Source organism: Delphinapterus leucas, chromosome 15 (genome assembly GCF_059928025.1).
Source record: "Delphinapterus leucas isolate spDelLeu-1000000601 "Yukka" chromosome 15, BTC_Dleu_Yukka2, whole genome shotgun sequence".
Lineage (NCBI taxonomy): Eukaryota > Metazoa > Chordata > Mammalia > Artiodactyla > Monodontidae > Delphinapterus > Delphinapterus leucas.
The window spans coordinates 9,713,467-9,740,535 of NC_143143.1; the positions used below are offsets into that span (position 1 = coordinate 9,713,467).

The 27,069-nt window shown below is 57.3% G+C and overlaps 1 protein-coding gene across 11 annotated transcripts in view; it reads left to right on the top strand.

Moving 5' to 3' along the window:
* The first annotated feature begins 1,002 nt into the window (after window positions 1–1,002).
* Window positions 1,003–27,069, top strand: part of LIMK1 (LIM domain kinase 1) — a 61,496-nt gene continuing 35,429 nt past the window's right edge. For 7 of the 11 annotated variants that reach the window (XR_016387763.1, XR_016387764.1, XR_016387766.1 and 4 more), the window contains exons 1-17: window positions 1,003–1,166; window positions 2,867–2,963; window positions 9,398–9,536; window positions 9,857–9,966; window positions 11,454–11,660; window positions 16,301–16,406; window positions 16,494–16,660; window positions 17,752–17,935; window positions 18,771–18,857; window positions 19,182–19,313; window positions 20,628–20,687; window positions 21,061–21,126; window positions 21,477–21,633; window positions 23,658–23,713; window positions 23,935–24,092; window positions 24,170–24,411; window positions 25,890–25,999. Coding sequence is in view for 1 of the 11 variants with exons in the window: in XM_022588086.3 (XP_022443794.1) it covers window positions 1,112–1,166; window positions 2,867–2,963; window positions 9,398–9,536; window positions 9,857–9,966; window positions 11,454–11,660; window positions 16,301–16,406; window positions 16,494–16,660; window positions 17,752–17,935; window positions 18,771–18,857; window positions 19,182–19,313; window positions 20,628–20,687; window positions 21,061–21,126; window positions 21,477–21,633; window positions 23,658–23,713; window positions 23,935–24,092; window positions 24,170–24,332 (1,944 nt within the window). In the remaining 10 variants the exon portion in view is untranslated. Of the gene's footprint in view, window positions 1,167–2,866; window positions 2,964–4,452; window positions 4,623–5,092; window positions 6,177–9,397; window positions 9,537–9,856; window positions 9,967–11,453; window positions 11,661–16,300; window positions 16,407–16,493; window positions 16,661–17,751; window positions 17,936–18,770; window positions 18,858–19,181; window positions 19,314–20,627; window positions 20,688–21,060; window positions 21,127–21,476; window positions 22,114–23,657; window positions 23,714–23,934; window positions 24,093–24,169; window positions 25,539–25,889; window positions 26,000–27,069 lie in introns of those variants that run through there. The other 4 variants (XR_016387772.1, XM_022588086.3, XR_016387770.1 and 1 more) reach the window with 4 other exon arrangements.

The window sequence follows — 27,069 nt, forward strand, 5'->3', positions numbered from 1 at the left end:
CTTGATGGCTGGAGCTGGAGTGTGGGCAGTTCTGTCCCTTGTTCACTGGGTGAACTTAAGCATGTGGCTCAACCTCTCCCCGAATAGGCTCCCAGGCAGTAGGACGACGAAGTGGGCGGTGGGCCTCGCGGAGATAGGATTCTCCACTTGTTGGCAGGGTGCTCCACGCTTCCAGTGCTGGACTGAGCACCTGTGCGTTGGGGACCACCCAATTCCTCTGGCCACTTCCCTCAGCCAAAACCCCATTCAGCCGCGCCTCCTCCGGAACGCCGGGCAGGGCGGCGCCAGCTCCAGGCCTCCAGCACTGGGAGGAGCAAATCCCTGAGCAAGGTTGCTACAGTCTCCCCCAGAGGCTGCTCCTTTAGCGCCCTGCCTAGCTGGTGAGAGCCTGAGACGTGGGCCATCGCCTTCTCCCCCCAATCCTGCTGGGGCCTGCCCTCCCTGCAGGCCTCAGAGAGGGAGAGGACCTGGCCGGCGCCCCTGCCCAAAGCAACCACTATGGTCCTCAGGGTCCATCCACAACGTCTCCTCCGGGTCGGGTCTCGGTTCTTGGCCCCCATCCAGCAGGCTTGGGTCTAAGGGCTCCCCGCAGGGAAACCGAGGCCCCTAATTGTCGCTTCTACACCCCCTAGGTTGCCGCATCAGAGCACGCATTCCACCTAAGCCGCAGCTTTGGGCTTAGGCGTCTTGGCCAAGTGGCGCGGAGCAGAGTGTTGTCACTCCAGGAAGAATGAATGAAAAGAGGAGCTGAGCGGGGTGGGGCGCCGCCGAGGGCGCGGGGCGGGGCCGCGCAGGGCAGTTCGGCCGCTCGCCCGCGCCCCGCCCCGCCCCCGTGCCGCAGCTCCGAGGCCCCGCCCCGGCCCGCCCCTCCGCTTGCTCCCCAGGCCGCCGCGGCGCCGAGCCGGTGCCGGAACCGGTGTCTGAGAGGCGGCGGCGGCGGCGGCGGCGGCGGCGGCGGCACCGCGAGCCCCGAGCCCATCCCTGCCCGGCCCGCGCTCTCCGCCCCCGCCTCCCGGGCCGGCGGCGGCGGCGGCGGCGACTGCGGGCGAGCTTGCGGGGCCCGGGCCGCCCCCAGCCCCAGCCCCGCCGGGCCCCGCCCCCCGCCGAGTGCATGAGGTTGACGCTACTTTGTTGCACCTGGAGGGAAGAACGTATGGGAGAGGAAGGTGCGCGGGGTGCGGGCCGGCGGGGCGCCGACCAAGGGGCCGGGCGGGCGGGGGCACCGCGCTGGGGGAGAAGGGGAAGCGGGGAGCACGGGTGGGGGCCGGGCCTGGCCGCCGCGGAGGCTGGGTCTGCCGCGAGGCCGCGCCCCTGTGTCCTCCGGGATGAGCTCGTCCTTCCGAAGCCCGCAGGCCCCTCCCTGAAAAGCTCCCACCCTGTTTCCCCCTCCTCGGCCCCGGTGGGCTGCCCTCCCGCAGTCGGAGGGCCCCTCCTCCCTTTCATCCCCGCCTTCTCCCATACCCCGACCGACGACCACCCGGGAGGAATCCCAGGCACAGCTCGCCCAGTCCTGGCCTCCATCCGCGTGCTGTGTCCACCCGGGGCTCGCCCTTATCCCGTCTCTAACCGGCCTTGGAAGAAAGAGTCGCTGGGAAAGCCTCAGCCCTGACTCACAGCCCAGCGTTTGGCCGGCTCCGTGACCTTGAGCCAGGTGCTACCTGCTGGGCCTCAGTTTCCTCGTTTGTACAGTTGAGGGCCACATAGTTGGCCCGTGGTGCTGGTGGTTGGGAGCCTGGGGGCAGAATGGACAGAGCAGAGATGCGCCTCTGGGGAACCTTTGGATGTATGCTGGGGCCCCCACCCCCTCTCCCTGCACCAAACCCAGTGCCTGCCATCAGTCTTGGCTGGGAGGATGACTCTCATCCTAGCCGCCTCTTCTGCCCCTTCCCCCTACTGGGGCCCAAGGCTTGGGTTTGCAGGACAGTTAGGGTTATGAAGACCCCAAGATTCTCTCCCTGGGGTCTCCTTTCCTGGGTTTCCTTATCCGAGCAATCTCATAGGTCCACCAGGTTCAACAAAAGTCCTATTATGTCAGCTCCTCCAGCCCTGCCCTCCCCTGGGGCTACTGCCAACCCTCCCCCAGGTCCTTGAAGGCCCACTTGGAGCAGGGGCCCACCTTATGGTAGCTCCTAGGTCCCTGGGTCCTCATGGAGGGGCAGACTGTGGCCTTGGAGCTTGGCTGGTGACCCAGCAAGCCTTACCTTCTCCAGGGCTCAGTCTCCCCAACTGTACAATGGGAAGGGGCAGGCTGGGAGATCTTCCAGGGCCCACCCAGCTCCAAGGGTGTCAGGCCCCAGGGATGACTAAGCATGCCTAGTGGCTGTCTTGAAGAGGTGTCGGGCCTCCCTGGAGCAGGTGTCTGGGAGCCCAGTCCTACGGCCCTGGCCCCATGTTAGGTCATGGCATAGCCAAGCCTTCCAGGGGGCTTCAGTACAGGACGCACCAACCTAGCCCTGTCCAGTCCCTGCCCTTTGAAGGGACTGGGCAGGCAGGAGAGGAAGGGGGGCTGTGACAAGAGTGTCACCCACTGCCTTATTTCTAAATCGTGCTGCTTTCTTTCTCCGCATTTACCGTGCCTGAGTTGAAGGATGCCATTGCTGGGGGTTGGCGGACATCTGCTCCTCCTCTTCAGTTTACAGAGAGAGAAACTGAGGCCCAGAGGAGCTTGGTAGTTCAGCTGTGGTCTCAGCAAGACTCTCAGACCTGCATTCTCTCTCCTGCTCTGTACAGCGACTGCTCAGCCTGGGCGCTGCGTGTGTACAGGAGGATTTGTGGAGGTGCATGTGGAGTTGGCGCAGGCCACTCCAGGCCTGCAGCAAACTGCGCCTCCTGAGAATGGTTCCTAACGCCCTTTCCACCCCTGCAGGAAGCGAGTTGCCCGTGTGTGCAAGCTGCGGCCAGAGGATCTACGATGGCCAGTACCTCCAGGCCCTGAATGCTGACTGGCACGCAGACTGCTTCAGGTAGGGCAGGCTGACCTGAGCTCGGGTGCCCTAAGCAAGGCCTGCCAGAGACGTGGCCATCCCTCCTGGTGCCATCTCTGGTTGTGACTTCCAGCAAGTCCTTGGCTTCAGTTTTCCCCATCTGTGAAATGAAGCATTTGGACTAGAAGATCCCTGGAGGCCTTTCTTTTTTGTCATTCTAGACAGAAAAGGAGAGAAAAGGCGAGACTTGCGTTTATGCTCGTAATACCAAGGCCTGTTGGCTCCTTGGGGGAGGAGTGGAGGGTAGTGCGCCCCTGCCTTCTGGGTGCTGGTGCTCCAGAGAGAGGCCTTGGGAGGAGCTGGGCCTCCTTCATGGGCCCCAGGCTAGTTTGGAAGATGCATATCCAGTAAGACCAGTCCCTTCCCTCCGGACACCAACTCCCAAGTGTAGGAGAGTAGGACCAGAGCTGTGGTGGAGCACATGGGGACCCAGAGGTGGCCCAGCAATCCAGGAGCACCGTCCTGAGAAGCAGGGGCAGGGGGTAGCCTTAGATAGCTCTGTAGGGCCAGAGCTGGGGATGTGAGATTTCCCACATGGAGAAGTGTGGTAGGAAGCAGCTCCAGACAGAGGGCCCAGCAGGTGCAAAGGGTAGAATGGTGACAGGGCCTGGCCCAGTCAGTAAACGGCAGAGTTCAGGCAGGAAAGCACCCAAAAGGAGGGAAGGTAAAGTGGCGAGGCCCAGCTGGGGTCAGGGCATCAACCACCGACCGAAGGAGTTTAATTTAGGCAGTGGGAGGCTCCGACAAGGATTTTTTTTTTCTTTTATAAAAATGTCTTAACATTTTCTACAATTTAGGAAGGACCAGGCACTGTTTTAAGGACTTTTTATAGTTGGATACATGTTGTCTCCGTGGATCGGAACACGGAGAGGTTAATTCTCTTGACCAAAGATACACAGCCAGTGAGCGAAATGAACACACAGTACGCGCACTGGCTGGGGAGCCCAGAGGAGAGGCGGGCTCCGTGTCCTGGGGTTCCCAATCAGGTGTTCAGAAGGAGGCCTTCAGGGAGGAAAGGGCCTCTGAACAGGCAGAGACAGGGAGGTGGGACAGTGCAAACCGTTGAAGGCCCGGGATCAGCTCATCTGGTTGGAACAGAGTGAGTCGAGAGACATGATGATGAAGCAAAGTTAGGATCGATTCAGTGAAGAGCCCTGAATGCCAAGATCAGTAGCTTCTGAGGGCAGTAGGGAGCCAGCAGAGAGGGTCAGAAAGCAGGGGAGGGATGTGGGCAGAAGTGCTATTGAAAAATGCCATCCCAGTGGGCAGATGGTGGTAACATGGCAGGGAAGGGACTGTCAATAGTTCGGGGCTCTGCGCCCATAAGACCTGACATAGGACAGTGACTAAGAGTGGACAGAGTTTCAGACCTAGAAGGGACGATATTTGGCAAGGATTAGTCATATTAGCCACTATTCATTGGTGACTCTTGTAATGTCATTTCATTAAACCTTCACCATAACCGTAGGAGGTGCCATTATTCGCTCGAGTTCCACGTAAGAAATGGAGGCTCGGAGAAGTCAAGTAACTTGCTGGAAGTTGGAACAGCCAGAGCTGGGACTCGAACCTATGTCTGTCTCACTCCAAGTCACTGCAGAACTGAAGAAGTCAGGGGCTGTGGGGTGGAGCTGGCGGCTGGTGAGTGGGAGGGGCAGAATCTACAGCAGAGTCTGGTTTTTCACCCCGGGTGCAGGGGAGGCCAGTGGTCTGTCGGCTCTGGTGGAGCTGGGGGCCATGTTGGTGAGGAGTTGTGCCCTGTCCTTGTTGAGGTGGAGGTGCAGTAGGCTAGCCAGGGAGGCAGTGCTCTCCCGAAAGCTGGCCGAGGTGATCTGAGACCGATCAGAGGTGGGAAGGGCAGAGACAACAGCCTACTCAGTGCTGGGGGATGGGATTTGAGAAGAGGCCAAGAGAAATCCAGGGAAGAACTTTGGCGGCCCCGGTGCATGGGGTGGGGAGGGAGGTAGAGCCTTGGGAGACATGGGGGAGGGCCAGGCGTGCAGCCACAGAAGCCACAGAAGGGCAGCAGTGGGGCAGGATGCATGGAACCTAGCTTTGGAGGGGTCCCTGCCCTGTTAACCAGCAGAGGGCTGAGGCCCTGGGAGGGGGCGGCAGGGAGGGGCACGTTGGGTTTGGCCCTGGGGCGGTGGGGACACAGGGAAGGCTCCCACAGTGAGGGAGGGACCACAGGCAGTAAGAGCCATGGCTTCCACATGGTTCCACGACTTACACAGTGTTTCTGGCCCCGCGGCGTGTGGTCTTCCCAACAGCCCCCAAACCTGGTTGAGGCCAACGGTGTCCTCACTCCCATGACAGTCAGGAAAGCAGCTCAGAGAGGAGTCGCTGCCTGCTGGGCCCCTGAAAGCATCTCAGTGCCGTGAAGCGGGGCTGCCACCAGCCCCTGGGCTCCGAGAGCCTTGCAGCGACAGAGTTGCTGTGGGCCCATTGTCACCGCAGAGCCAGCCCCTTTCTCTGTTCCAGCCTCCTGGGAGGTCGTGGCCAGGCCCGGGGGGGTCCAGGCTTCCCTTTGCCTAGCTGCTGCCTCTGGGAGGTCCCTTCCCAGAAGCCTGCAGCTCAGGAGCCCTGGGGCTGCCGTAACTCGGGTAACATCTCCCTGGAGGCTGGTTGGGCTGACCCTGGATGAGGAGGGCTGAGTGCACAGCTGGCACTGGGGGCCGGAGCCTGGGCTGGGACGCCCCCCTCTTTGGGGGACTTGCAGGCAAAGAGGATGGACTGTCCATGGAAGTCAAGCTCTATTCCCTCGGGGGCAGCGCCAGAAGAAGCAGCTGCTCCCTGTGCCCAGAGAGGCTCCAGTGCCTTTGTTACAGCAGAGGCCGGGGGGCACGGAGGGTGCCTTTCTCGGGTGTGCAGGGCTGAGGACACAGTGCCGGCCAAGCTTCCCCGCCTGCACCAGAGCCCAGGCAGTAGGCCCTTCAGCTGCTTCCTGTTGTGAGCTAAGACCAAGTCCTCTTGCACCCACATCACTGCATCCTCCTCCCCTGCCGTATGGCCACGCTGGCCCCTCCCTCTGCAGCCTCCAATCCTGAGTGCCTGGAGTAGAATAGGGAAACAGCCTGTCCGGCCCACCCCTGCACTCCCCATTGGCCTCTGGGGCCCCCCTGCGATAGGTAGCAGCAAAGGATAAAGGATGCTGGCCTCGAACCTGAGAAGATGCTGCTTCCTCCGAGGGGCTAAGTAAGTGGAAAGCCCCCTCCCCACCTGTCCCAGGCCTCGGGCAGGGCCCCTGGTGTGAGGGCTGGGGCTGGAGGCCATGGTGGGACAGACCCACCTGAGGCTGGGCAGTGGGGCAGGAGAACTGAAACTCCTTGGTCCCTGTTGGCTGCCTGTCGAGGGGAAGCAGGCCACCGCTGAGGCTCCTGGCTCTTCTGGTACAGGTCTCCCTTGAGGCTGGTCCCCCAGCTGCTCTTTTTCACCCTTGGTGTCCAGGGATGTGGCTCTGGGCAGAGGGCACCCCTGGGAGGGAAGGACCTGTCGCCGTAGGGGTTTCCACTGCTTCCCAGCCTGGCCTGTTCATCCCCCCTCCAGCCCCACAGTGCCCTCGTCTCCTGCTCAAGCCTGGCTCTGCCTTTGCTGCTCTGGGAGAGGGCTACACTGTACCTGGTATTACTCTCTTGACACCCTTTGTAGGGGCAGGGGCATTGGGGGGCACCCCAAGAGCCAGGCATGTCCTGCCCCACCTGCCTCCTCTGGCTCCTGGCCCGATGCGGGCCTGAGGGGTGAGGGGATGCACAGAGTCAGGGGCTCCTGTGTGCCTTCCATCGGCAAAGGTCCACTGAGGCCCCAGGCGCCAGCCACCAAACTACTATGTGAGCCTGGGCTAGATCCCCTATCTGAGATGGAGGCTGAGCCAGGGCGCCCTGGAGCAGTTCTGAGGACGCTGGGGGTGGGAACTGCCCCTGGTTGAGTGCACAGAGTGAGCCAGTCCGGCAGGAAGCACTTCTGTTCTCTTCGGGCACCAGCGTTTGTAGGTGCCTGGTCTGGGACCTCGGGGAGCCGGCAGGTTAATGGCAGAGGCTGGCGGTGCAGGCTGCGTGGGGGGCCATGGGCGCATCTGATCAGGCTTCAGGGAAGTGGTTATCAGGGAGCTGACTGCACTCACAGAGCCTGAGTGAAGCAACGTGGGGTCTTCCAGGGCTGCTACAGTGACGAATGTTTGTGCGTGAGAAGGACTAGGAGTTTGCAGGCAGAAGAGCATTCTCTCCCCGGGAGGAAGGCTGCCGCTCCAGAGCCCCGACTGACCCGCCCACCGAGGTGGGGGAGGGGGGCTGCTTCCTGCAGCCTGGGGCTGTGGGGGAGACTCCCGCGGTGACGCGCTTCGTGTCTGGCGGGTCTGGTCAGCGGAAGGGCGAAGCGAATCACCGATCTGCACAGGGAGTGGGGTATCTCCCCAAGGTCACCGTGCGCTGCCTGCGCCCCGCCTCTTTGCGGAGCCTGCTCTCCTGCTGCGCACCTTCCTGCTAGGTTAGAGCCCCCTGGGGGCTGCGCCGGGGACCTCCCCGTCCCCGGGTGTCCTCCCTCCTGGCTCGGTGCCTTCCTTGCCTTGTCGCCCGCCCCGTGGTAAGATGCCCACCCACTGCAGTCGGCAGCGATTGTGGGGGCAGGAAGGGCTGCAGGGGCAACAGATGACGTCATGGCTCCCGTCCAGCCGCTGCTTCCGCTGCAGCCTCCCGCATCCCAGCGCTGCCTCCAGAGGCTTTCCCTCCCCACTCGCCATCCCTTTTGAGAAAGCTCATCAGACCCCGCCTTCCTGGCTTCCAAAACCCGGGCATTTTGTGTTCCCCTGCCCGCCCCCTGCCCAAAGCCCCAAGCTGTGGTCCCCAGCCCCTCCCCTCAGGCTACCAGACAATGGGGAACTGGCTGGATCCTCTTAAAGGGACAGTGTCCCAGCAGCACTCTTGCTGCTATGCGCTCCCTCCTCCTCCCCCCTCCCCTCCCCAGTTCCCTAGTTCAGGAGCAGTCATTGAGTGCAGTCAATGAATGCTGCCCTGTGCAGGCTACGGTAGAGTGGAGGCTTTCCCGGCTGCCTGGAGCACAGTGCTCTCTGACCCAGCCCCAGTCTTTCCTGCCCTCCTGTCTCCTGGTTTGTTCCCCCACTGAATCATGAGCTCAGAGCCTGGGCCCTCCTATCCCTATGCGACCTTGGTACATCACCCGGAGCACCCAGACAGCAACAGAGCTGGACGGGTCCCCTAGCCGTTCTCTGCGCAGTGTGTACTCCGGCCCAAACATACCTGTGCATGCCAGGACCCTGGGTCAGGCTTTGCAGAACCCAGTGGGGCTTGTGCCCGGGGTTGAGGAGGGTGTCAGTCACTGGAGGTCCCACATTTTTGCATTTGCTTATTACCCTGGCTTAGCTGAGCTGCTGGTCCCCACCCGACCAGGACACTTGACGGGAAAGACGTCAGGCATGTAGGTCCAGCTCCTGGCCTGGGGGGTGGCACATAGAAAGAAGCCTGTACGTCATTTCTCCCCATCTGCCCTTCAGGGGCCCCACCAGCCAGGCCTTCCCGCTGCCTATGCTGAACCCCGTTCTTGTGACTGGCAGCACTCGTGGGGCTGGCTGAAGCCTAGGGAGCCGGGAGATCCCCTCTCTTAACTGACTGACTGGTCTATACTGAGCTGAACTCCTGCCTTGTATCTTGGTGGAACTGGGAGTATCTTCATGGGGCCTATGGTGCCCATCTCTGTGACCTTGGGCAGGGTAGACCCTCCTAAGTTCATCTGCCTCATCTCTAAAACGAGGATAGCCATGCCTGCCTCATGGTGGCCTGTGAGGATTAGTAAATTTATTAAGCAAGAAAATGGGAAGGTGCCAGCACTTAGTAGGTCTTCACAGCGCCGAAAGGTTACCACCATCTATGTCAGCCGCCAGAGCTGCCTCTGCTTTGCTGGGAGTGGGGGGAGGGGGAGGGAGAGGAATCCGACTAGACTGGAAGAGTGGGGCTCACAGTTTGTTCCAGCCCCGCTCCCCCCCCCCGACCTGAATCCTGGGCTCCCAGGTTCCAGCCCTCCCTGGGCCTGACTGGTGGGTGACTGAGAGTAACTTGCCTGCCCTCGCTGGCCATCTTCCTTCACGACAAGGGACAGGGGGCTCAGATGAGTCACACCTCTCAGTCCAGGTCTAGCAAGTGGGCCAGACACCCTGGGTGCAGAACTGCCGAGGGCGGGCGTTCAGGCTGCACGTAGTACCAAGGCTTCGGGCTGAGGGGCCACGGCAGAGGGGGTGGGGGTGGGCGCTGAATCCATCCCCGGCTCCACTTGCCAAGCCCTGTGCCCCAACACAGGCTGCTCCCGTCCAGAGGGTACACCTTTCTCTAGTGCTGCCTGTAGACTGGAAGGGCCCAGGTGTGCGGGAGGGGTGGGCCCCTCTGAGCCCCAGCTCCCCTTCCACCCAGGTGTTGCGAATGCAGTGCCTCCCTTTCACACCAGTACTATGAGAAGGATGGGCAGCTCTTCTGCAAGAAGGACTACTGGGCCCGCTATGGCGAGTCTTGCCACGGGTGCTCAGAGCACATCACCAAGGGGCTGGTCATGGTAAGCACCCCTCCCCCACTCACACACCTCACCTGTGTGTGTGTGTGTGCGCGCGCGTGCATGTGTATGTGTTTTCACAGGTTTCCCTGCTCCAGATCTCTCTCCCATCATCTCTCTTGTTCTTCTTTTCACTAGTTCTCTGATTCCTCTGTGCCTCCTGAGCCTGTTTCTCTGTCTGTATCCCTCAGCCCGCTGTTATGGAGGCAACTCTGTCTGCCCCGAAGTTGGTTTGGGGCTGCCCTTCTGAGAGGAGGCCGAGGGGAGGAGCTATGGGGGCTGAAGGGGCTGCTGAGGTGGCTTGTCCCCAACTCCCCTTCCAGGTGGCCGGGGAGCTGAAGTACCACCCCGAATGCTTCATCTGCCTCACATGTGGGACCTTCATCGGTGATGGAGACACGTACACTCTGGTGGAGCACTCCAAGCTCTACTGGTGAGTGCCCTGCCCCTCCCTGCGCCTGGCGTGCCCCCCCCCCCCCCCCCCCCCGTGTCACACGTCTCCCACACCAGGGCCCTTCCCCTTTCCATGTGGGGGGCAGTCATAGTGACAGTGTAGAAACCACTGGGAAATATAAGACACAGCAATCAGGTGGAGAAAGCCTCAGACATCAGCTTTCTTTTCTCTTTGTTTTTTTCTTTTTAATATTTACCTAATATTTTGGCTGCGTCCGGTCTTAGTTGCGGCATGCAGGATCTTTTGTTGTGGCGTGCGGGCTTCTCTCTAGTTGTGGTGCACAGGCTCTCTAGTTGCGGCGCGCGGGCTCAGTAGTTGCAGTCCACGGGCTTAGTTGCCCTGCGGTATGTGGGATCTTAGTTCCCCGACCAGGGATCAAACCCACATCCCCTGCCTTGGAAGGCTTATTCTCAACTACTGGACCGCCAGGGAGGTCCCACAGACATCAGCTTTCTTACTGACATCACTGCTGTGCAGTTCTGGCACCAACCCTCAGAGTTAGCACCAACCCTGTGAGCTCAGGACCTGTCCCCAGCAAGTTCGCCCTGACTTCAGTCACCGGCCACAAGTTTGGGAGTCCCCAGGCCGCTCGCATTTCTGACCGATTGGCTGCAAAGTCAGGGATTCCCACAGCTCTCTCAGCTTTGATACTTCGCTCAATGACTCAGAGCTCAAGAGAGCACTATACTCGCAATTATAGTTTTTTACTAAAGGCTACAAATCAGGACCAGCCAGATGAAGAGACGCAAAGGGCGAGGTCCGGGAGGGTCTCGAATGCACAGCTTCTGTGCGTTCCACCCATGGAATCAAGACGTGTGACCTGTCCTCCCTGGCATCACCAGAGTTTTTATTGGGGTTTCATTATGTAGCATAATTGATTGAATCACTGGGCATGGATTGAACTCAGTTTCCTCGAGGTCAGGCTGGGTCAGCCATAGCCCTCTCATCACGTAGTCAGTCTTTCTGGTGACCAGCACCCACCTCCCTGCTGCCTGAGTCATCTCATTAACATTAGCTCAAGTGTGTGAAGGGCTCAAGAAAAAGGAAGATACTCCTGTTCCAAGGATTTAGAGCCAAGGGACAAAGACCAGACAAATTCTTTATTATGGCAACACTGATAAAGCTGGATTTGAGGGCAGCATGAATTTTGAGGATCCCAAATGGACTCTTAATGACTTCCTGCTGAACTGGACTTATCCCCAGGCCTCATCTTGGCCAGCTGACAGAGCATAGACAACCTAGAGTGAGCCCCGGAGAGGGGCAAGGCTGGGCTGAGCATGCCCAGTTCCTGCTTCCCAGCCCATCAGGCAGCCAAGATCCTACTCTTCCCTTGGGGAGCAGTGAGGGGAGGGTGGGAGGAGAAGAGAGCCTGGGGCTGAGGGATCAGGGTGGGGGTGATGCTGGTTACTGTCCTGACACACTTTTCTTCCCGCTCTTTGGGTCCCCACTGCCTGTGGCTCTTGCAGCGGACACTGCTACTACCAGACCGTGGTGACCCCCGTCATTGAGCAGATCCTGCCTGATTCCCCCAGCTCCCACCTGCCCCACACAGTCACCCTCGTATCCATCCCAGCCTCGGCTCATGGCAAACGTGGTCTCTCGGTCTCCATCGACCCCCCTCACGGCCCGCCAGGCTGCAGTACAGAGCGCTCCCACACCGTCCGCGTCCAGGGGTGAGTGGCTGGCCTGCCGAGGCTGCAGCTGTGGGCACGGATGCTCTAGGTGGGTGGCCGACCCTGGGGCAGGGGGGCCCTGAGAATGGGTGAGCACATGGGCCCAGATGGAACCCAGCTCTGACAACTGGTATACCAGATGCCTGGTCCAATCATTCCTCCAAAAAAAATAACAAATGTTAGATAAAATATTTTAAATGTTTTCTTTAATCCCTGCATGACCCAACAAGAAAGAGAAGTAACCAGGTCAGGAATAAATGAAGGAAGGAGCCCAGGGGTGTCAGCAGAGCACGGAAGGCAGCCATGACTTAAGGGCAAATCTGAATTGGGTGAATTAGGCTTCAGTTTTCGAGTCTTCTCATGGCTGAACCTCTCAAAGCCCTGACTTGCTCAAGGAAAGTGAGACTAATAAGAGAACGCCTCCCCACCCCATAAAGCTGCAACCCCCAAAGGGCTCTCAGGGTGGGGAAGAACAAGAAATAAACCACACCTTCCACCAGCCGCCCCTGGCAACCAACTCCCAGAACTAGAAGATAAACTGATTTGAACCTAAATGGAAGGGGAGAGGGAATCTCCCCTGAGAATTCATACACTTGGGTTTGCCAACCAAGTTCACATGCCTGGGTGGTTCAGAAAACCTCCAGGCAAAATTGTAAAAGTTTAAAGCACTTCTCCGCTAGGGGTAATGTCCTCAGGCCCTGACAGAATCAGATGCAGATCCTTTCTGGAGGAACCCACCTCCAGGCTTCACAGAATTTCTCTGAGATAAGCGTCCCAAGGAAGGTGAGCCATTTGGTCAAAAATCACAGAGAACAAGGCACTGTGAGCAAGAACCAGTGGAAACAACAGGTGGCAGAAGCAGACCTACAAAACCTGCAGATCGTAGGATTATCAGAAACAATACAAAATAATTATGCTCCATATGTTTTAATAAATAAAGAGATCCTTGGGAAAAGTGAGTAAAGAGCAAATGAATTTGGAGAAGAACCACATAGAACCCCTAGAAGTGAAAGATGGGTTTAGCAGTAGAGGAGGGTTTTAAACAGCTGAAGGGAGAAGCAAAAACGCAGCAAGGTGAAAATAGGGAAAGAGAGGTTAAGAGATACGGAGGACAGAGTGAGCAGCTCTAATCATCCATCTAGAATCACAGGAGAAGAGAGAATGGGAGAGAGGCAGTATTTGAAGATATGATGGCTGAGAACTTCCCAGAGCTGATAAAAGATACCAGTCCACAGACTGAAACCCAGTGAATCCCAAACAGGAAAACTAAAAAGAAATTCACCCGTAGATTCCCCCACCTGGTGAAACTACTACACCAAAGGCAAAAGAAAAGACTTTAAAAGTAGCCATAGGGAGGACTTCCCTGGTGGCTCAGTGGTTAAGAATCCGCCTGCCAATGTAGGGGACACGGGTTTGAGCCCTGGTCTGGGAAGATCCCACATGCCGAGGAGCAACTAAACCTGTGTGCCACAACTACTGAGCCTGTGCTCTAGAGCCCACGAGCCACAGCTACTGAGCCCCTGTGCCAGAGCTACTGAAGCCCTTGCGTCTAGAGCCCATGCTCCGCAATAAGAGAAGCCACTGCAATGAGAAGCCTGCACACTGCAACGAAGAGTAGCCCCGACTCGCCGCAATAGAGAGAAAGCCTGCGTGCAGCAGCAACAAAGACCCAACGCAGCCAAAAATAAATAAATAAATAAATTTATTAAAAAAAAATTTCCTTCAAAAACAGAACAGGCTGACACCTGATTTCTCAACAGAAACAATGAAAGCCAGAAATAGTGAAATGATATATTCAATGCACTCAGCAAAAAAGAACCATCAACCTAGAATTCTATACTTGATGAAAATATTCTTCATGTATGAAGGTGAAATAAAGACATGTTAAGGCAGACAAAATGAGATTTGATACTAGCAGATCATCCCTAAAGAAAATTTTAAAGGTTGTAGAAAAGGTCCGAGATGTAAGAAGAAATGAAGGTTAAGGGGCTGACGCAGTTGATAACATGCTATGAGATGTTGAGCAGTTCCCTTGTCCTCTCGGGTCTTTGGGGTCTCTGTCTGAACAACGAGGAAGTCAGATACCTTGGGGCCTTCTAAGATTTCTCCTGGGCCTTCATGGACCCTTGAGAAATAGTTTTAAACGTTCCGCGTGTCTGGGTGTGGGAGCCACGTGCCAGCTTTCTTTGGATTCAGTGAACGTTTCTCACATACCTGCCAGGTACCAGGCCCCATGCCTAAGCACTGGTGAGAAGTGAAGGTGGTACTGGGGCGGGGAGGAGGAGGTTGGGCTTGACTCTGCATCTCCACCCCCATCTTGAGCATCAGCCAGGCCAGCAGCTGCCTTCCATACACAAGTGAACAGACAGATTGGTGAGAGAGATGGGGAAACTCCCAGACCAGCTGGTCCCTGACAACTGGGCAGAATTTTAGGAGTAGAGGGTCCATGGCACCTCCTCCCTGCCTCCCTCACTGGGTGAGCATTCTTTCCTGCTTCTTTTTCCCCCTTTGGCCATACTGTGCAGCTTGTGGGATCTTAGTTCCCCCACCAGGGATCGAACCCGGGCCACAGCAGTGAAAGCACCGAGTCCTAACCACTGGACCACCAGGCAGTTCCCTAAGGAATATATATATATATATATTTTTTTTTTTTTTTCTTTTTTTTTCGGTACGCGGGCCTCTCACCGTTGTGGCCTCTCCCGTTGCGGAGCACAGGCTCCGGACACGCAGGCTCAGCGGCCATGGCTCACAGGCCTAGCCGCTCTGCGGCATGTGGGATCCTCCCGGACCGGGGCACGAACCCGTGTCCCCTGCATCGGTAGGCGGACTCTCAACCACTGCGCCACCAGGGAAGCCCAGGAATATATTTTTAAGGCTATATCCATAAGAAGTCTTTATCCATGAAAATATATTCACTATTTTTTAACTTTTTTAATCCTGAAAATTTCAAATTTACAGAAGAATTACTAAATTAAAAGTATATTGAATACCTATACACCTTTTACCTAAGTTCACCAATTTTAACTTTCTACCACACTTGAGGCATGTGTGTCTCTCCCTCTGTCTATGTATTTGTGTGTATGTACATATATATACTTATTTGTATATACACACACGTACATATTGCTATCTTTTACTAAATCATTTGAGTGGAGGTTGTAGGCACCATTGACCCATCCTCCCCCACATACTTCAGACCTTCTCCTAAAAACAAGGGCACTCCCTTACATAATTATCCATTGTATCTTATAGTGTAATGATGACATTGAGGAAGTTTAACATTGACACTTTTATTCAGTATCCAATCCACATGCGAATTTTGCCAGTTGTCTCAACGCTGTCCTTTATGGCAGTTTCCCCCTTGATCCAAGATCCAATCCGGGATCACACATTGCATTGAATCCTCATGTCTCTTCAGTGTCTTTTCATCTGTGCCAGTTCCTCAGCTTTTCATTGTCCTTTATGACCTTGACATGTGTGAAGAGTGCAAGTCAGTTAAGGAAGCCCTCCATTGGGGTTCTACAGAGGGTTCCTCTTCCTTAGGTTTAAGTCATGCATTTTAACCAGATAACTGATGCTGTGTCCTTCTCTGTGCATCTTACTGGTAGACACAGGATGTCAGTGAAGTGCTCCCTTTATTGGGGATGTCAACTTCGATTATTTGGTTAAAGTGCAGTCCACTCTCTCTGCTGTAAAGGATTTTTTTTCCCCTTTGCAATGTAACCAGTTTGAGTCATCTGTGAGATATGAGTCTGTAAATATCCTGTTTCCAGCAGCCTGTCACTGACTCTAGCATCCACAGATAATTCTGTGATGGCTACGAAGTGGTGATTTTCTGTGTTCTTCCTGCTGTATTTATTACCTGACTTTCCTGTGTAAGGAAGCATTTCTCCCCCATGTGAGAATATACTCTCGATAATTGAAAAATTGCTAGCAATCTGTTTTTCTTAAAGCTCTCAGTCTCCTTTCTGTCCTGCCCACCCTCCCCCAGCCCTTCCCCATCTCAGGTCAGAGACAAAGTGACCATTCTTTGAAAAGCTTTTACAAAGACAAAATGACAATCACAGTTAACACCAAGGAGTTAAAAGAAGCAAGTAAATTTGGCAAGTTGGCCATTCTGTGAGTTAGTTTATGGCCAAGTAATCCAGGGCACCAGCCCCATCTCCACCCTGCAGCTGTGGCCCAGCCCAGGCTACTGGCTCCTTCCCGCCGATCCCAGAGGAGTGGGAGCCTTAGCTTCATCTTGCAGGGCAAGTTTGGGGGTCAGGTAGGAAGCAGTGGGTCCAGACCCTCTTAGGACTCTTTGACGCTTGTCTGCCCCACACGTACCAGCCAGGTAGAAGGAGAGGTCTGTCCTCCATGGCAGAGACAACGCTCTGTTGAACAGGAGCCCCTGAGCATCTAGTATAGGGGGGCAAACACCTGGAGGGCATGCCACTTTTCTCCAGTTCCACACCCACGGCAAGCATTGTAATTAGTATAGAACTCTTCCCACCAAACCAGAACTCGGTGTTCCCGCCAGTTGCCACCTGCCGATCACACAAGATAGAATGGTTTGCCCCACGCTCCTCATCTGATCCCCTTGGCCTTGGTTTCCTAGCGGGGTGAGCAGGGGTCTGACCACCGCTCTATGCCCACAGAGTGGACCCGGGCTGCATGAGCCCAGATGTGAAGAATTCCATCCACGTTGGAGACCGGATCCTGGAAATCAATGGCACACCCATCCGGAATGTGCCCTTGGACGAGGTATGGGTCCTGAGTCTGGTTGGAGGTGGTGCTCCCCTGAGAGCACCACCCCTGAGACTCACCTGTCCACACTCCTGCTCTCCCCAGATTGATCTGCTGATCCAGGAAACCAGCCGCCTGCTCCAGCTGACTCTTGAGCATGACCCCCATGACGCACTGGGCCACGGGCTCGGGCCTGAGTCCAGCCCCCTGGTCTCCCCGGTTCACACTCCCAGCGGGGAGGCGGGCAGCTCTGGCCGGCAGAAGCCTGTCCTGTAAGTCAGCCCTGCACCTTGATGTACTGTATCTTGGTACTTTCACTGACGCTGGGCCTCAGGGGGCATGGGACCTGGTCCCTACCCTCCGGTAGCTCACAGTCTGATGGGGGAGTCAGCCCTGCAAAAAGAAGGAGGCCGGCAAGGGGTGCAGGGGGCTAGAAAGAGGAAGGAGAATGAGGAGCAAACGGGGAAAGCAGCACCCCCAGCTGGGGATGACAGCGCTTCCAGGGTGGACCAGCGCCCTGGCTTCGAGGAGCAGCTGGCCAGCAGCTCAGAATGCTGGGGCATCGGATGTGTTGGGGAGTGATGGGCTCTGAGGCAGAAACTCGTGGCCGAGGTCTTCGGGCTTTGCCCATCCCGGGGCGCCACCGAAGGGTGTTGCAGCACAGTGACGTGTTTCACAGAGACCACTCTGGTCCCCTTTGCGGGGAGGTGCCCAGGACCAGAGACAGCTGGGGGACTGTTGTGGTGGTCCAGGCCAGAGGGGCCAAGTGCCCTGTACCCTCTTAAAGAGAGGTGGGGGGGCACCAGGAAGAAGCCCAGAAGCAGCCTGGTCCTCGTGCCACTCACTAAGGGGGTCTGCTCAGGACTCCTGGTCAAGGCTTTGAGGGGGACACCTGGGATGACAGCCTTTACACTAAGAAACAGTGATACTGAAGGCATGTGTTTCCTCCTCCCCTGCATTTGTCTGAGCTCAGGCTACCCTGCAAGGCCACCTGTGGGCATTCTGGGCAGGTAGTCTGCCTCTGCACTCCAAGGCCTGGGACTCAAATGCTGGGAGACAAAGCGTCTGATCCAGGGTCACCAGGCAGAGAAGGCCTAGGGCAAACATTCCTACCTTAACAGGAAGTCCAAGCCAGACAGGGCACTGGGTGCTGGCATCAGGATGGGGCAAGAGCCTTACGACTGCCCCGGGAGAGCTGTCCTCTGCCGCCCTTTCTGGCTGTACGGGTGACTGTACATAGACTGGCATCGATGGGGCATGGCAGGCAGGGGGAAGGGGGCAGGGCTGAGACCTGGCCTCCCCCCAAGGGGGCCTCGTCCAGGTGCCCACCTGGTGGCAGCGGGCACTGGGTGTGTCCCCCCAGGAGGAGCTGCAGCATCGACAGGTCCCCGGGCGCCGGCTCGCTGGGCTCCCCGGCCTCCCAGCGCAAGGACCTGGGTCGCTCCGAGTCCCTCCGTGTGGTCTGCCGGCCGCACCGCATCTTCCGACCTTCGGACCTCATCCACGGGGAGGTGTTGGGCAAGGGCTGCTTCGGCCAGGCCATCAAGGTACAGGGCACGCCAGGCAGGGATGGGGCTGTGGGTGGGAGCAGGGGGGCAGTCTGTGTGTGACCCGTTGGTCCTCCACCCTCCTCCCACCAGTGTCCCCAGGAAGCCCCAGTGGACGGGTATCTGGCTTCCAGACTCGCTGGCCAGAGCTCTCCTCCACCTGGGCCTCCCTGAGCTAGTTAGGGGGAGGGGACTTACTATACATAGACCACGAAAAGTGGCTCCTCAGGGTGGGGGATGGGAGGGCAGCCCAGACTGACCCTGAAGGCTCCCTCCCCCAGGCCCCCTTACTGAGCCCAATACCAGCCCCCTCCTGGCCTCTGGGCTGCTCACCCCCTTCACACTCTCCCCCAGCAAGACACGAGCCCTTCCCTGGCTCTGATGTCACCTGGCTATGACCAGACTGGAAGGTTCAGAGTTATACAAAAGGCACCAGCCAGGTTGTCCACGTGTGCAGACAGGCCCCAGCCCCTGTCCCTGGTCAGAATCTGTGGTAGAGCTACCATTTGACTTCCAGGAGACAGCCCAGCAGAGCAGAGGAAAGAGAGCTGGCCTCTGGGTCTGGCGATCCTGGACCCAAGCCCTGGCCACCCCCCTTCCTGCCACCTGGGTGACTGTGGGCCCTGGTGGGAAACCTTCTTGAGTCTCAGTTTCCTCACCTGTAAAGGACCTAAGTCCCACCCCCTCGGGGGCTGGGAGCATCCCATGAAAAGTCTGCGAAGGGCTTGAAGCCGTCTGTCCGTCTGCCTGGGGTGGGGCTGGGCCTCCTGCAGGGCGGGCCTAGAGCAGAGCACGTGCCTGTGCTGAGTCTCAAGCCCTGGGCGTCCCCACGTAGGTGACACACCGGGAGACAGGCGAGGTGATGGTGATGAAGGAGCTGATCCGCTTCGATGAGGAGACCCAGCGGACGTTCCTCAAGGAGGTGGGTGAGGGGCCTGCTGCACCCTCTCCACCAGACTCCTAGGACCTGCCCCACCCTTCGCCATTGAGAGGGGGTGGGCGGCAGAGGGCTCCGGGAGGATGTGTCGCTCAAGCCCACGCTGGAAGAAGAGAAACTGTCTGCCAGGAGGGCGAGAGGGGCAAGGACGTCGCTGGGGGTGGGAGCAGCCCAAGCAAAGAGCACGGCAGCCGGCAGGTGTGACCCCGGGGGCTTGAAGGCTCCTCCATCTTTGGAACTGTCCGTGGTGGCCTCTGGTGGGAAACGGGGAGAAGGAGACGTGGGCCCAGCCTGTTTGCACCCCACCAGGTGAAGGTCATGCGATGCCTGGAGCACCCCAACGTGCTCAAGTTCATTGGGGTGCTCTACAAGGACAAGAGGCTCAACTTCATCACCGAGTACATCAAGGGTGGCACGCTCCGGGGCCTCATCAAGGGCATGGTGAGTGCCGGGCAGAGCCCCTGCCTGAGACCCGTCCCAGCCGCTCCTGCCCTAGGACCCTGGGCCCAGCGGCTCCTCTGTCGGTCCCAGTCTCCTCCCAGGCTCTTCACTGGGGATCGGCCTCTGGTGTCAAAGGCCCTCCAGACCCTGATTCTGAATCAAATATGGGAGCAACTGACTCCATCTAAGGTGGGGGGGGGGGGAAGCTGGGGCCCAGAGAAGGGTGGCAGCTTTGCTGAGGGGATGCACAGGCTGTCAGGTTAACCCCGTGCACCTGCCATAGGTTACCTCTCCCAGAGGGTCTTTGTTTTGCTTCTAAGCAAAACCAAGTCACTTACTGTTTGCCATGATGTATAAAATTCAGAACTTGCTGTAACAGCTTGGATGAAATTACCGATCCTCCTCTAAAAAAGAAGCGTTTGGAGGGGAGCTTCTAGCTCTCCTGGGATGCTGACGGTGCCCCGGGATCCGACGCTCAGCATCACCACCCCAGCATCACCCTCAGACCCGGAGACCCTGTTCCCTTCTGTCGCCGCTGAGTCCTCAGTCCCTTAGGTTGGATTACCTGCTGTCACCAGAGTATGGTCCCTGCGGGCTCCGGACAGGTGTAACTTCTCAGAGGGATTCTATGGTCCAGTGCAACTTAGAAATGCTGGGCTGCACCAGCGCAGGCTTCCTGGCTGCACCTGAATCTTTAATACGTTCTGATGTCCTTGCTCTCCCACTTGAGGTCTCCAAGGAGATGGGGGGAGAGAATGGGGTGTTTCCCCAAATGATTTGAGCCCAGAGCCCTGTTCTCCAGAGTGACTCACCGCAGCTCTCTGCAGGCGACCTTGCCAGGCCCGCCTCTGCTGGGCCATGAAAGCAGGTTCAGGTTTTTTAAAAACTCGAAAAAATGGGATGTTGTAGAAGAGAGAGTTTTTGTTCTCAGAGGAGGTGGGTCAGGAACTATAGAAGAGTATCTCCCACCCCGTCACTGTTTGGAACCAGTTCTGTTAGAAAATTGTTTTGAATTATTCACCCACAGCCCTTAGAGGGGACAGTTGTGAGGGACTTCCAGTGGTTAGGCAGTCCAGTGGTTAGGACTCAGCACTCTCACTGCCGGGGCCACAGGTTCAATCACTGGTTGGGGAGCTAAGATCCCACAAGCCACATGGCAAAAAAAAAAAAAAAAAAGGACAGTTGTGGGTGTAGAAGAGAGTTGGGGGTGCGTCATCAGACCCTACAGGACAGTCGCCCCTTCCTGTCTCTCTCACCCAATGTCCTGCAACTGTGGCCCCGTTGGCTCATCCTGGTCATTCTCCCCACCTCCAGGACAGCCAGTACCCGTGGAGTCAGAGGGTGAGCTTTGCCAAGGACATCGCTTCGGGGATGGTGAGTAGGCTCCGATTGCCGCGGGGCGTGTGGGCTGGATTATCCGGCCCCACTTATAAAAGCATCTCGGGGCTTCCCTGGCGGTCCAGTGGCTAAGACTCCGCGCTTCCACTGCAGGGGGCGCGGGTTCCATCCCCGGTCGGGGAAGTAAGATCCCGCAGGCCACGCGGTGCGGCAAAAAACGGAAAACAAAACACGTTCTCCAGCGCTCACCTAAACTTCACAAGTTTAGAAATGGAAGGCACAGGAAGCTTTGAGAGAGGACAGAGGGGATCCAGTGGGAGGGGGGAAGGTGGGAGCCTTGGGGTGACCAGGGCGGGGCTGGGGGCCCTCAGCATGGCTGCCCCCTGACCCCGGTGCCCCCCACCCTCAGGCCTACCTCCACTCCATGAACATCATCCACCGGGACCTGAACTCCCACAACTGCCTGGTTCGTGAGGTGAGCAGCCAGGCCGGGAGGGGACAGCGGGGGCCCCGCCCACCACGCCACTAGATGTGCGGGGGTGGGGGCTCTGCTGTGAGCGTGGCCTTGACGGAGAGCCGCCCACACCAGGCTGCACCAGGGGCTGCAGGCCCGGAGGAGGGCCCGGGTGTGTGGACTGGGGTGGTCAGGGCAGGCTTCCTGAAAGAAGCTTTGGTGGGGGATGTATTTCAATGGGGGACAAGTGGGCCCAGGGAGCCCGGCTCTAAGGGGCAGTGACTGAGGGACCACAGGCTGTGGTCGAGGAGGGAGTGGGCAGGTGGTGCCAGGGGCGTGTCTCAGTGTGACTCTGCTTCCGGGTCCCCCAGAACAAGAACGTGGTGGTGGCCGACTTCGGGCTGGCGCGGCTTATGGTGGACGAGAAGACGCAGCCCGAGGACCTGCGGAGCCTCAAGAAGCCAGACCGGAAAAAGCGTTACACGGTGGTGGGCAACCCCTACTGGATGGCGCCCGAGATGATCCACGGTGAGTCGGCAGCCCCGCCTGGCACATCCCCCAGGGCCCCGCGGTCCCAGGCGGAGCTGCAGGAGGCGGAGGTCCTGCCCCGCCCCTCCTCGAGTCCTGTCGTTGGTCTCCTTGTGCTGCTGCAACCAGTCGTCACACACTTGGCTTAAAAAACACAAATTAGGGCTTCCCTGTGATGCAGTGGTTGGGAATCCGCCTGCCAATGCAGGGGACACGGGTTCGAGCCCTGGTCCGGGAAGATCCCACATGCCGCGCGGAGCAACCAAGTCCGTGCGCCACAACTACTGAGCCTGCGCTCTGGAGCCCGCAAGCCACAGCTACTGAACCCCACGCGCCTAGAGCCCGTGCGCCGCAGCAAAAGAAGCCACCGCAAATGAGAAGCCCGCGCACCGCAACGAAGAGCAGCCTCCGCTCGCCGCAACTAGAGAAAGCCTGCGCGCAGCAACGAAGACCCAGTGCAGCCAAAAACAAAATAAATAAGTAAATAAATTTATTTAAAAAACCCCACAAATTATCCTGTAGTTCTGGAGGTCAGGAGTCCAGTATCAGGCTCACTGAAGTCTGAAGTCTGGTGTCAGCAGGGCTGCATTCCTTCTGGAGGCTCAAGGGGAGAGGATCTGTTTCCTTTCCTTTTCCAGTTTCTAGAGGCTGCCTCATTCCCTGGCTCCTGGTCCCTCCTCCAGCAAGGCCAGCAACGTAGCCTCTTCTCTCTGACTTCTGTGTCCATTGTCATATCTCCTTCCCTGACCCTGACCCTCCGCCCTCCTTCATAAAGACCTTTGTGATCCCATAGGGCTCAGCTGAATGATCCAAGATAATCTCATCTCGAGATCCCTAACTGAGTCACACCTGCAAAGTCCCGTATAAGGCAGCGTGTTCACAGGGTCCAGGAATTAGGACCGGGACACCTCCAGGACCATTATTCAGCCTCCCACAGATCCCCTTTCTCCCACTCCATTTCTTTTTTTTTCAGGCCTGTTACACAGTGGTCCCATGTGTGCCCAGACTGGGGCTTTATAAAGCCTCTCCACAGGCAGGGGACATGCAGACACAGGGTCAGGGCCGCAGAGCCAGGGTCATCTCAACGCCAGCTCTGACCAAAGTTAACCCACCCCTCAATAGCTTAACCTGTAAATTGGGGTTAATATTCCCTATCTTTAAGGAGTAATGTGAGAATTAGATAAGGTTTGTAAGCTAGTCAGAATTCAATAGAGAGTGGCTGTCCTGATTATTTTTAACGTCGTTAGAGAGAGGGTATTGTTTCCATTTTACAGCTGAGGCAACTGAGGCTCAGAGAGTCTGTATCAGTCCCTGAGGCTGCTGTAACAAATTACCACAAGCCAGGTGGCTTAACAACAGACACTTATTCTCTTATAGTTCTGGAAGCCAGAAGTCTGAAATCCAGTAGAGCCGTGCTCTCTCCGGGGATTTTAAGGGAGAATCCATTCCTTGCTGCTTATAGGTTCTGATCCTGGCGTGTCCGGACTTGTGGCCACATCGGTCCAATCTCTGCCTCTGTCTTCATGTGACTGCCTCCTCCTCTGTGTCTTTTCCTTTTCAGTCTCTTTTATAAGGACAACTGTGATGGCATTTAGGGCCCGCCCGGATAATCCAGGACTGTCTCATCTCAGGATCTTTAACTTAATCGTAACTTCAAAGATGCTTTTTCCAATAACATTCACAGGTTCCAGGGGTCTGACATAGTTCTCTTTCGGAGTCACCACTAGGTCCATGACCTGCCCAGAGTCACATCGCTGGTTAGTGACCGAGCTGGGCCTGGAACCCCTTGCCCAGGGCTTTCACCTTTACCCACTGCCTACCCCCGCCAACAGGTTGGCTCAGACTGGGTGGGCTCGGGTAGTGTCAGAGCCTAAGGCCTGATCCTACAGAGGTTTCCAGCATCTGCCTCCTGTCCTGACCTGCTGGCCAGGGCATCCCCCCAGTGGGCGGGCCCCTGGCCCGGCACCCTCACCAGCTGATATCCCTGGCCCCGTGCACCTGCTGACAGCGGTCTCTTCATCCAGGCCGCAGCTACGATGAGAAGGTGGATGTGTTTTCCTTTGGAATCGTCCTGTGTGAGGTAGGTCCGGGGTGGGCTCACAGTCCCAGGCTGCAGGCTGAAGTCTGCAGGGGCCCCAGGCCAGGGAGGCTCTGGGAACGGGGCTGCCCACAGCCACCTGCATTCCCAGGGGTGTGGTGGTCCAGGGGGCGCCAGGCCCGGGTGTGACCTGCCCTCGAACCCACCTGGGTGATGCCCAGTCCCAGGGGCCCTGGGTAACTGCTGGGCTTCGTGCTGGACAGATCATCGGGCGGGTGAACGCTGACCCAGACTACCTGCCGCGCACCATGGATTTTGGCCTCAATGTGCGAGGCTTCCTGGACCGCTACTGCCCTCCAAACTGCCCCCCAAGCTTCTTCCCCATTACTGTGTGCTGCTGTGATCTGGACCCTGAGAAGAGGTGAGTGGGTTGGGGGCTTAGGGTGGGGTGGTCCCCAGCAGAGCTCGAACCCACCATCCCCCTGCCTGTCTCCCCAGGCCCTCTTTCGTGAAGCTGGAGCAGTGGCTGGAGACGCTCCGCATGCACTTGGCTGGCCACCTGCCACTGGGCCCACAGCTGGAGCAGCTAGACAGGGGCTTCTGGGAGACCTACCGGCGTGGCGAGAGTGGACTGCCCGCCCACCCCGAGGTCCCCGACTGAGACCGGCCCGCCCAGCTGCCCCTGTCCCCGACTCGGGAGAATCCACCCTGCACCAGATTCCTCTGTATGCGGTGGCCAGGTGTGGCACCTTCAGCGGGGCAGCGGACACCCAGACCCCTCCCCAGCGCCAGGCCCTAACTTGCCTTCTACCCTGTGGGCCGTGGCCCCTGCCCTTTCTCTGCCCCCGGCCCCAGAGCTGGCCTGGCTGCACAGACACCATCACCTCACCCTGCCTTACCTCTGTCTTGGTGGGGCCACCCCCTCACGCTTCTCCTTGCATGAGCTGGAGGACCCGTGTGAGCTGTACCCCATCCCCTACCCGGTACCCTATCCCACACCCGCTGCCCCGGCTGTCCTATGCACACTCTACCCGTCTGCAGCTCCTCCGAGGCTGGGCCAGAGGACAGATAGCCTCAGACCGTGGCTCATCACTGTATTCCCAGGAGCCAAACAGGGAGTCTGGGGCCCATCACCCCCCCAGGGGGTGTCTAGGTAGCGTCAGGTATTGATAATTATCCAAACCCCCAAAGCAGAGAGAGGTCGTCTCCTGTGGAGTGGAAATCCCCGTGGCTGGGCAGCAGCCCTCCCTCGCTTTGGGTCTTTTTGTTTCTTTATTGAAGCCACTTTAGTGAGAAGCAGGTACCAGGCCTCAGGGTGAAGGGTGGGTCCCTGGAGGGAGAGGGGAGCCGTGGTCCCAGGGCCAGAGCTGCTGGGAGGAGCAGCAGAGGGAGGCTGGGCAGAGTGGACGAGGCAGTGTCCACCAGCATCCCAGCCCCCTGAAGTTCATCTCAGCACCATCCCGGGCCTCTCCCCGAGGCTCCCTGCCAGTGGCCAGAGCAGCCCCTGCCCCTCCCCATGCCCTCTGTCCTCTGGGTTCTTTCTGTGTAATCTATTTTTTAAGAAGAGTTTGTATTATTTTTTCATACGGCTGCAGCAGCAGTAGCTGCTGGGGGCTTGGGGTTTTATTTTTTTGGCGGGCGGGGGTGGGGGGGCCATTTTGTCACTTTGCCTCAGTTGAGCATCTAGGAAGTATTAAGACTGTGAAGCCTTCTCAGTGCACTTTGAACCTGGAAAGCAATTGAAACAGGCCCATGGAACTATGACTCAGGGAGGTGGGACACAGTCACCTCCATCCAGGAATCACGATGTCTAAGGAACAAAACCCAGACTCAGAATAATAAAATAAATTCTGTACTCCCCACCAGATCCCGCTTTGTGACATGTGTCTGGGGGCCCTGAGGAAACAGGAGGAGAGAGGAACTTTTTGGATTAGAAGCCTTGTGGGAAGACAGGAATGGAGGTGTGGGAATGGAGGTGTGGACGGAGGGCATAGAGGGTGGGGTTGGAGGTGGTGGCCCAGCTGGGACAAGTGAGGACTTTCCAAAGCTGGGTTTGGTGGTGGGGGGAGGATTGGGGAAGAGTGGGAGAGACTAGGGAATGGATTGCTCTTATATCATGCTTGCTTTTTTTCTAAAATGTAAAGGGTCCAATCAGGAAAACAAACCACACTAGTTATTTCAAATATAGGTCATTTAATCCAGGGAATTGTTTATACAGGTGGCGAAACCACAGTGGAAGGGCGAAAGGTGGATACTGAGATAACCATTTCTGATGAACTGCAGGGAGCAGCTGCTACCCCTTGGCTGGGGCACTTAAGGAAAGAGGAGGTTAGTTTAGTTATCTGGTGTCGGGTAACACTTCACCCCTTAAATTTGGTGGCTTGAAATAACAGTGATCACTCATGGATCACAACCGCTCTGTCAAGGATATGGGAGCAGCTTGGGTGGGTGGTTTTGGTCTGGGTTCTCTCCTAGGGTTGTGTTGGTGTTTGGGGTCTGGGGTCTCTCCTAAGTTTGTGGTCAGATACTGCCTGGGGCTACAGACATTTGAGGGCTTGAGTGGGACCAGAGGGTCCACTTCCAGGGGCCCTGTGTATGTGGCTCACACCCATGGCCGGAAATTGATGCTGGCTGTTGATGAGAAGCCTCAGTCCCTGTCAGGAGCCTCGCCATAAGGCTCCTTGAATGTCCCTACAGCATCCTCTAGGCGTGAGTATCCACTAGGGTGAGCGTCCCAAGAGACGAAAGCAGAGGCTCCACTGCCTTTTAGGACCTGCTCTCAGAAGCCACACAGGGTCACTTCCACCGTACTTCACTGGTCACACAGACCAACCCTGATTCAACGTGGGAAGTGTCTACACAAGGCCACAAGTAACGGTCCAGGAGATACCACTGGGGTCTTCTTGGACACTGGCTAGAGACGTGGAGGGTGGAGCCCCGGGAGACCAGTGCTTGGATTTTTGATTTTATGGGGGGGAAGGGTTGGATTCCAGTTGGTGCTGGAACTTCTAAGAAGGTAGATGCAGAAATAGTGCTAGAGCTAAACATTTGCTCCTGCTGGACTGGAGGGCAGTAGAAAGTCCCTCCTCGTTCACATTCCAGTCTCCCTCAGCTGGTCCCTATTAGCAGGCCCACCTCAACAGGAACCCAGTTGCAAGGGAGTCTGGGAAATGTAGTTTTCAGTGGTCCAGCAACTGTATCACAGAACAGAAAGTGGAGTGGGCTTGAGGCTGAGATACCACAAGCAAGCAGCACAACCCACCCCTTTGGCTACTCATCACCCATGCACATCTTTCTACCATATTTGATATCCCTACAACTCTAACAGCTTCGTGCCTCCACCTAACAAGACGCAAGTATCCTTTGTACACAGATGTGTCATTCTCTTCCTAATACTG